Consider the following 9,938-nt stretch of genomic DNA (forward strand, 5'->3'; position numbering starts at 1 on the left):
GGGACAACAGCATAACCCAGGTAACGTAAAACAGGATTTTGGTCCTCGTTATGCTTATGGCTGTTATCTTTCCTCAGTTACCAATGCTGTATTGGTATCCACTCTTAAAAGTGTGTTCAGTGTAAACATTGGTTTACCAAAAAGAACTTCTGAATTAACCTTCCTGTTGGGAGAGAATAATTTCCAAGTGATAATGTGCCCTTTGATGCTTTGATGGTGGGTTTTTGTTTTTTGTTTTTTTTTTTTTTTTTTGTCTTCTGTGCTAATTGTTACACATCTTGAATTTGGGCAAGTAGGTCATGTTGTGGTTTTTCTACTGGTCATCTGAAATGGTGATACAGCTGTAACCCCAGTAACATAGCTCTGAAGTTTAGCAAAAATCTAAATGCATATTCAAAACCTCCTAGAAATATGGAAGTTAAAGAAGTCCAAGAAATTACTTTTTATTTAGGGGACGGAGAGGAAAAGAAGAATGCTGAACCTCTTCTCCTCCATCACTGCACTTGGATTTAAAATTAATTAATACCAATGAACTGAAGACATAGTTCCAGTCTGAAAAAAAGGGTGTCTTGAATCAATGTCAGCTGAAAGCGTCAGCCGTAACCAGTGTGTTTTGTTGCTACACCATGCACAAGCCTCCTTTCCCCTAACCACCATTATGTCTTCCCTGCACCAGAGGGCCACAACCCTTTAGAACCAAGAACTGAGGGTTGCCTCTAGGGAAAATTCCATTTTTTATTTTTTCACTCATCATTTATTTACAAATACACATTATAACTTTTATATACATTGCACATTTACATGGTAGAAAAGTACAAAACTATATATTTAAATGAATTTATATTTAACTCGCCATGTTTGAAAATATAAAATTGCATCAGAAAAAAAGTATTATGAAAAGCAAGAAACTTGAACTGATAAAGCTTTGATATAACTTTTAGTGACACACTGATTGGGAAAATAAAACTTTGAAAGTGGTACTGCAAGACCATCTTAAAGGAAACACCTGATAAAACATTTATGCATGTTACAAAAAAATAAAACAAGAAAAATAAAACCTTTACTCTTATTACAGTTAGCCCTGTAGCTATTAACAACCTTCATAATCCGATTTCTTTGGGTCCAGAATTCGTATAGTACAGTTTATACCCTCAGCACATTGAGATCACTTCAGTACATGATGTGATCAGAAGCAGAGAAAAGTGAAGTGGAAGAAGTTTCCTTAAAGATCGCCTCACTGTACCCTGGAAGTATACTTAAGTCAGTTACAACGCCTTTTGGTCAGTCAAGATTCCTTGTAAACAAAAACCCGAGGGACCTTTTATGTACAGAACCGGCAAGAAGAAAATCCAATAAATAAACATAACAGAAACTGACATGCAAGTTTGTTAAAGTGAAAAAGAGTTAACATCAGTGAAACAGAGATGAGATCATGTGGATAAGCTCTAAGGAATGGACTTCTATAGTTTACAAGAAAAAGGAAAAGCTTTACTTTACAAGCAAGAGACCTCACAATAAATAACACTGCTCTTCCCGTAACGAATAAATTTCTTCAAAAAACAAGGTGTACAGTCAACCAGACATTTTATGTATAAATTATAAAACATGACACAGTATAAATAAATGTCTACGAGACTCAACTATATGTATACTTTTTTTTCTCCCCAAAATAAATAAGCATACACTTATTTACAGTATGGACATTGATTTCGTGCCCAATGGCTGTTCCAATAGTGATGGAGGTTTTACCACTCTAGAATGGAAGATATAGGAAAGCTGTAGTCCTGGTCTTCATCTTCCTCTTCATCCTCTGGGTCTTCATTAATGGCTAGATGGGGGAATACAGGGGAGCTGTTGTTTAAATAAGGACAACAACAGCGCAGAAGCAGCTCAGTGCATGTTTTCAAAGCCCTCTGAACAGCCATAATACAGCGTTGCATTTTATGCGACTTGTAGTGAGATGCTCTTTGGCATCTGCTGTTATGCAATAAGGTTTTTTATACATAATCTATGAAGTCATAACTGCAGAAAGTTCTGAAGAATCAATGGCTCAGGTTTTATTGGCAGATTCCTGAAATCAAATAAAAAGCGCTCTTGTGTTCTAGGTTTAACTGCTTTGTGTCCTTCATTCAGAGTTAGTAGGGGCAACTGTGCTAAACCAGATGCACATGTGCTACCATTAAACTTGTTCTTTTGGACTGAGTTAGAGTTTATTCAGGTGTTAATAAAGCAATCAGTGAAGCACATGAGAGCAGGCAAAGTAGGAAAAAATCACTAGAATTACACTCCTAGGGCAACTCCTTTCTGGCAGAATGACTTGACCTCAGAATAGCCCAAAAAACCCAACTTGAAGGACAACTGGTTGTTCGAGATCTATTGCATTTTATCAATAACCAAAGCGTGTGCATGATAGATAACATACTTATATGGCACCTGTACCATATCTCGAATCTCTAAATCAAGCTTTCTTATGTTTGAAGGTGTAAGTCTTCATTACCTAGGGATTGCCTTCAGAAGCTTTAAGTGTCTGCAGAGTTAAAAATCTCACTTACAGTTGCAAGATCCGGAGTGCTTTACTTCTAGAAGCACACCCATGGAGCAGGCTGCCTCTTTCATGGCACACTCGCTTGGGTAAGTTGTGTTATCGCTGGCACAGACTGCCTCATCTGACTTGCTTTCAGGGCACAGCTCATCACAGAGGGCGCACCGACCTCTGCCAACCTTAAAATCCCACAAGCATTTCTTCCCAGCACTGCACTGAATGTCTTCACAGGATTTGGCTTCTAAAAATATACACAGGATACTAGAGGTAAGTGAAAAGACAAAGAAAAAAAGAAAAGCAACAACAGACAACTCCAAACTCCCTTTCCCCCATGAACTGTGAATAGGCAAAGCTCACATGCAGTAGATGTGATGATACTTGCTGATTTTGCTCAAGTAAGTAGTCCCTTGGACACCATTGCCTGTCTATATGTGGGGGAGGAAAGACAGCTGTGCCAGCAGAGCTTGGCCCTGGGAATACAGAATTACATTTGCCTATTGTACACGACTTCCCTGCTCTGTTTGATGTCAGTGGAAACTCAGCTCCCCAAATTAGCAGTAAGTGCAGAATTTGCCAACACATTCAGCATTTCTAAATCAGTTATTTTTAAACTAACCCACACAGAGTAGTTGTCTACAAGACTGGAAAGGGAATTCACCTCGACCTATGCCAACTAAAAGCAGCCTGAGACTCCCACAAATTCCTCCAGCAGTTTTGGGGAGCAGAGGCTGCCCTGAAGATGCTTCCTCACAACATGCTTCACTATCAGTCCTTCCTGGAAATTATGATACAAAATGTGAGGATGTACAGAGATTATTTTCCTATCTTCACCCACTGTCTCCAGACTCTCTAATATTTCTAAAGAGGAAAAAGTGATCAGATGTTTCCAATTAAGTTAATGTAAGCTTTGCCAAGACCACTTGAAGACAATTGTTTCCAGGAATTCAGATCCACTGAATATCGAGACCTTGTTATACCATAACCATGTCATCATCTATTTAATAGTGGGTACTCTCCCTTGGATACTAATGTCAGCACCCACAGTGAGAACAAGAGAAGCAGGATCAGGCTCTCTACTCCCTCATCACTTTTGCAATCTTTTCGGGGGGAAAGCTCACCCCGGTTCTCCTTTCCCTGGAGGGAAGCACTAATGCAGGCTGCTGGAAGTCTCTCCTCCTCCCCAGCCTAACTACATCCATCTGATTGCACACACGATACTCTGAAACAGCTGATTGAGGAAGCTCCCCCCACCCTTACCCTCCGACTGAGATACCTACTGATGCATTTTCCTTCGTAGGCTAATCCAATGGATCTGCCCAGTAGACAGGTAGCTTTCCTCAGGTGGCAGGCACTGGCGTAAGTTATGCCGTCATTCCCGCAGAGATACTGATCGGGGGAGGTAGGCTCTGGGCAAATTCGATTACATGTCACGCAGTAGGCATTATTAGTTTGGTCAACCACACATGTGGAGCTGCCTGGACATAAAACATCCCTACAGGTCTCTGAAATAAAGACGGAAACACATAGTGATTAGTAGGAGATGCCAGAGCCCCGGTGAGGAGTGAATGGCTGACACAATGAAACAAATGACCAGTTGCCTTCAGCAACTCTCCTCATTTAAGGGCTGCTGGAGGAAACCTTCCCGTCTCAGGGTAGCTGGTGGGACACAAGTGCTGCTAGACTGTGGGGAGCTCTCAATCCAGCTACGTCCTTGCTTGTTGAGTGTGGTTTAGTTACTGTCTCCCAGCATTTGGAACATCACTCTGGTTCCTGGGGGGAAGTACGTCCAACAGCTCCTCCTCCCTACACTCAGACACACACCCTTTGGCATTTGAGGGAGATGGGATTAGATTTGCAAACCTACTTTTGCATTTGCCCTGATACTGGACTTCAAGTTCAGGCTGTTCTTTACATCTGGCTTTGAGAAGGGCACACTCGTTCCTGTAGGTTTTCCCATCTAAGCCACACACGGGGCCCTTCCAAGTGATATTAGAGCAATCCGGAGCACAAACACACCGAGGTTTGTTCTTCTTGTTCATTTTACATTTCTTCCCGGGTCCACAGTCCACGTTCTCGCACGTTTCTGATGGAAGGAAAGAGGCACCACTTTAGCACCGAGCATGCAGAACAGATATGGTGTCAAAACTGCTTAATGAAAAAAGAGACACCGCGCCGCGGCCCCTGGGCATAAAGAGAAAACGTCTTTCCCCTCCACCTCCAGGAAACACCACTCGAAGGAAATTCTCCCCGTCAGTGAGGGCGGGGGGGGGGGGGGGAAGGTCGCTCCCCTCCTCCCCGCGATGTGCATGGCGGCCGGGCAGAAACCGGGGTCCCCTCACTGATCCCGGGGCTGGTACGAGACGCCCCTCAAAGCCCCACCAAGGAAGGATGCGGGAGGACCGCGCTGCCCCCCCTCCAGCTCCTTCCCCACTCCTCCTCCTCCAGCCCAGTCCCTGCCTGAACCGCTCCTCAGCAAGGAGTAGCTCGCCAGCACCCCCCTCACCTTTGCACGGGATGCAGTTTGGGGCTCCCCCATTAAAAATCATCCACTTAAAAAGCGTGTTGTCGTTGACGTCCTCTTCCGTCCACGAAGTTGTCAGGCGGCCGGTCTTGCAGCACTCCTCCTTGCTGAGGTCGGTTTTGTAGAGGACCTGGCAGCGGCCGTTCCGCGCCTGCCGGAGCCAGCAGTTCCCAGCTGCGGGGGGAGGGGGACGGGACGGGGGGACACCCAGCCGGATCAGTGGCAGTCGCCAGTGACCCAGACACAACACGTGCTCCTTGCAATGACTTTTACTAGACTGTTTACTTTTATTTGTCCCATTTCATAACCCGCAGCTACTCCGGCCCATTTGGGAGCGCAGTTTAAATTAAAAAAAAAAAAAAACAACACCAAAAAACAACAAAAACAAAAAAAACCAAACCAAAACAACAAACCACAAAAGAACAAACCGAAACAAACCCAGGAAGAAAGAATAGACCCGATCAAAACAGGACGAGGCAGTTTTCGGAGGTATTTATTCCATATGTAGAGCAGAAGGAGCACTGCCGGCACGTGACAGAGGCTTGAAAAGGATGTGCATTTAAAAGGGAATAAAAAGAAAATCGCGCTTGCAAATTCCTTCCTCCTCCCCCTGCCCTCTCCTTCTCACCGCGGCTGCACAGCAGCATTGTTTTAGTGCCGCACTGAGTTTCAGTCCCAGCCCATTTTGCAATCTGCACGAACTGGGAACATTTGCTGTTAGCAAAGTCTTTCGAAATCTCCACATTTTGCTGCTTCTATTAACAGACGTCTTTCCTTCACTAACATAAGTCAGCAGAGCTCCAAAAAAACGAGCAAAGTATGTAAAATACAAGGACACATACAGTAGGACGTCCCTACAGAGTTTTAAAAATCGATAAAGCTGGAAAAGTTATAGGTGCCATCTCTCCCGCAAGTATTTCAGAGGAAAGTACGCTGTCCTTAAACCGGATAGAGTGGGTTTTGTTGGTTTGGGGTTTTTTTTTCTTTATTTATTTTTTATTTATTTTTTTTTACTAGTATCCCTGTTATTTGTGGAGTCAAGCCAAGAACATCAGTCCAAGAAACTCCCCCTTTTTTAGCTGGAGAGTTTTGGTTGGGATGAGTCTCTCGTGAATAACCAATGTGACTTCTCCAGCAACTCAATACCAATTGATTCTGGTGCTAATCCAGACACGGCTCGATCCTGCCTCTTTATTCCGATGGGAATGTACCGCAGCGAGGGGTCAGGATCGGCCAGCTGACATGTCGCTGGGCGCGGGGGAAGATTCCACCCCCACCCCCCGCTAAAAATCATTGAACAAACAACGCCCTTAAAAAAAAAAAAAAAAGTTTTGCATCTTACAGTTGCCTACCTTAGATTAATTTAAGATCTAGTTCGGTAGTGAGGGAGAAAAGAAAAAAAAAGGGAAAAAATTATAAACCAAGCAATGGTATGACATCCAGGATGTGGTTGGAACACGGTCAAGATAAGGGGGAAAAGCCCCAAAACTAAAAATCAATATTCCCTTGTGTCGAAAGAAGGCTCTTAAGAGTTGTCAATATCAGGTTCGGGTTTGTTTTGTTCGCATGAAAAAAAAAAAAAAAACCGACAACATTTAAGCATACTCTTCAGTGCAGGAGAATTTACAACACTAATATTTATTCACCACAAAAAAAAAAAAAAAAAAAAAAAAAAAGAGGGGGAGGAGGAAATCCCCATATTAAAGGAATGTCCGGAAAATGACCACTTACTGGTTTCTAAAAATGTCAGCTGTAATCGTGGGGCTCCCCATCACCACCTCTCCTTCCATCAGGCAGGCGAGATAAAAATCTGAGCTAAATTACCAACAAACTTTGAGCACTCATTCGGGAGCCGAGACTGGGAAAGTTCCCTCGCGATGCTGCTCTTCATTCATGGTGCATAATAACAACAAATACCAAGAAACATCCTCATCTGTCCTCTGTGCCTATGCAGAGCAGTTCGAAGATCCGATCAAAAAGGAATCTAAATGAAACCTCTGCACCTCGGTACAAAGCAATCCCATGCCCACAGTTAACTTCTGTCCGGTTGGACCTTGGAGAGAGGCGTTTAACACCGCGAGCGAATTAAACCGTGCCCGACAGAGAGAATAGTAATAATAAAGAAACATATCTGCGAATAAACAGTCTGGTCTTACCCTGCACTGTGTGATCTTCCATGAAGTGGCACAGAAACATCACGAGTAAGAGCACGCCCGGGTGGATTCTCTGATTTAACATCCTCAGCATAGCAGGGAGTGAGAGAGACACAGAAACGGCGTGAGGGGGAGTAGGGAGAGGGAGCGAGCACTAGCCAGCCTGCTTATGATCGCTCTATTGAATGAACGTCAGGCTGTGAATGCAGTCTCTCTTTAAATCTATACGGGGGTCCTAGCTGTCTGCGGTGGGCGGTCTCCTAATGTGTGTGTGTGTCTGCTCGGGGGTGGGGAGATTTAAAAAGTTCAGTGTGAATCAGGTGACATTTTCCACCTTCTGGAAACCCTCTCCAGTGATCTGCTCTAGGTGCACGCACACACAGGCGCGCACCCGCGCAGCCCCACGCCAGCCCTGCGCGGCGGAGACGCCGGAGCTGTTCGCGCAGCAGCGGAGGCAGCGCAAGCCCCGGCCGCCGCGCCCGCGGAGCCGGCCGCACCCGCGAAAGCGGGGAGGCGCCCGGCGGGCCGCGCCCGCGCCGCGGGGGGCTGGAGACCCGCGGGGGTCGCGGCCGCCCAAGGGGCGCCCCTTGGCCCCCCCGCTGCCCCCCCCCCCGACAGCGCGGGCGGGTGCGCGGAGGTGCGGAGGCTGCCGGGGCGCGGAGCAGCGCCTGCCCGCCCGGGGTCGGCTCCGCGGCCGCGGGGCGCTGCCGTCCCCGCGCGAAGTGACCGCTAAGAATAAATCCCACTCCCCGCACCTCCGACGGGCGGGAGGCGGGTGGCGCGCACATAGATCGCTCGGCGGGACTCGGCCCCAAAAAAACCCCAAACCCCAAGCAACCGACCGACCAAACCCAAACCTTAAAAAAAAAAAAAAAAAAAAAAAGAACCAAATAAAAGTTTAATACCTAGGGCTGTGCCCAAGTGACAGTCTTTTCACTGGGAGTCCGGGAGGACGAGACGGGAATGGGGGCGACGTAGGCGGTCTCCTTTCAGAATCAGAAAAGATTGCAACATCGATAATGAACTTCTAGGGCACTAGTTTATTAAGCACAGTCTGGCATTATTCTCCCCTTAGAAAAGTTGGCGGTCTCTCATTTATAACATTTTTTGGCACCGCTGAATGAAACTGAGTAGGCGATATTTCCTTTTATACAAAACGATTACTTAACGGAAAATGGTATTGTTTATTCAAAAGCTGCCTTTTTAATTTCGATTCTTTCGCTTTTCTGAGCCACCAAAGCACAACAGACTGCGAAGTATGCAGACAGGAATGCCCGGACAGTGCCGGGTCAGGGGCCGGTGCGCCGCGGCCGCCCGCGCACTCCGCCCGGCCCTCCCGCACCCCTCCTCCCCGCTCCCGCCCTCCGGCTCCCCCCACTGCCCGCCCCCTCCCCACAACTGCAAATAACTCAGTGATAACAGATTTTTTTCCACCAACTGCAGGAGATAGTGCTAATCTTTTAATAAAAGATCCCATTACAATGGGATCTGTCTGGACAGACTATAATAGATCCAGAAATACAGCCGTGCTAATATTAGAAGACAGTTGTTTGGGTGCCTCAGACCGGGCCCTAGTCCTGCTTTGAAAGTGGGCATGAATCACAATGTCCCTCGGTACCACCTGCGGTCACACGCATTAAGAAGCAGACTGGTAAATGATTGACCTCGCTGCATTTTTTTTTTTTTGTTATTATTATTACGATCATCGTCCTGAGCAGCGCCCGGGCATTTTGAGCACTTCAGAAGCTCCGGGACTCCACATCCTTTTTAATCTTTTCCCAAATTGGTGCCACTCTCTCCCTCCCCCGCCCTCCCGCCTCTCCCTCCCCGCCCGCCGGAGCAGCGTTAAATCAGGGTTGCTTAGTGCCCTCTAATGGCAGACGACATCAACAATTAATAGCAAAACACCCCTTACCCCCGAGCCGCAAATGAAAGGCCGGTTTCAAAACCCGCCTCTCCTCCCGGAGGGGACGGATCCTGGGCGCAAGGTGTCCCGAGGGGCTGGTGTCCCCCCGCCCCGGCACGGCTCAGCCGGGAGGCGCGGGGCTGCCCCTGCCTGGCGGCGGCAGGGGGCTGGGCTCGGCCCGTCGCGGAGGAAAGGGCGCGGAACCCGCCGAGGCGGGGGTCGGAGGCCTGGCTGCCCTTGCCGCACCCTCCCGGGCGCCCCTGTCCCGGGTCCCCCCTCCCGGGTCCCCCCCGCCCCGCCCCCCGGGGCGCCGGCGTCGCACCGCTGCCGCACACCGCGGGAAGGAGCGCGGACCCCGCGGCAGCGCCGGAGCCGGGCCGCTGCTCGCCCAAGCGCGGGGGGTGCCGGGGGGGATGCCGGGGGGTGCCGGCGGCAGCGCGGGGAACGCAGGCGGCGGCTCCCGAGCGAGGAGAAACCGCGCGCCCGCGATACCGGGCGTGCTGCGGAGGCAGGCTCACCTTTTCTTACTCAGTTTGCATGTGTTCTATAATAATTGGCCAATACAGTGTTTATCCTGATAATGTTTTCAATTATAGAGAGGCATTTTCAGGCCATATTCCTGGAAATGAGATGCCGGATGGGTCGATAACGTTTGCACATGTGCTTCATGCGTGCATCATCAGGAGATCAATATGATTGCGCTGGTATGGAGATTTGTATCACACCTGTTCTCTGACATCACATAGAAACAGCTGCTGTTTCTTTTATTGTTTTTCTTCTCCCCCCCCCCCCCCCCCCCCTTCTTTTTTAAATGCT

The 9,938-nt window shown here is 47.7% G+C and overlaps 1 protein-coding gene across 2 annotated transcripts; it reads right to left on the minus strand.

Annotated features, from left to right (window-relative positions):
* Positions 1–717: 717 nt before the first annotated feature.
* On the minus strand, positions 718–7,637 carry FST (follistatin). Of its 2 annotated transcripts, none has more exons than XM_074856624.1 (6): positions 7,220–7,637; positions 5,046–5,237; positions 4,407–4,625; positions 3,820–4,044; positions 2,553–2,783; positions 718–2,071 (listed from the first exon to the last, which is right to left on the minus strand). In XM_074856624.1, coding segments are annotated over exons 1-6 (960 nt in total). In that variant the 5' UTR covers positions 7,311–7,637; the 3' UTR covers positions 718–2,069. The 2 variants fall into 2 exon arrangements, with proteins under 2 accessions (XP_074712725.1, XP_074712724.1); XM_074856623.1 differs by having other exon boundaries at positions 718–1,828; positions 7,220–7,634.
* Positions 7,638–9,938: the final 2,301 nt, after the last annotated feature.

Source organism: Strix uralensis, chromosome Z (assembly GCF_047716275.1).
Source record: "Strix uralensis isolate ZFMK-TIS-50842 chromosome Z, bStrUra1, whole genome shotgun sequence".
Lineage (NCBI taxonomy): Eukaryota > Metazoa > Chordata > Aves > Strigiformes > Strigidae > Strix > Strix uralensis.

Excerpts from the sequence above, each read along its gene's own strand:
- FST (XM_074856623.1), bottom strand. The coding sequence starts at position 7,310 with ATGCTGAGGATGTTAAATCAGAGAATCCACCCGGGCGTGCTCTTACTC. Across the intron at positions 4,626-5,045 it reads AAACTGCATCCCGTGCAAAG|AAACGTGCGAGAACGTGGAC; the intron begins GTGAGGGGGGTG and ends TCCTTCCATCAG. Across the intron at positions 4,045-4,406 it reads GTATCAGGGCAAATGCAAAA|AGACCTGTAGGGATGTTTTA; the intron begins GTAGGTTTGCAA and ends TCTTTATTTCAG.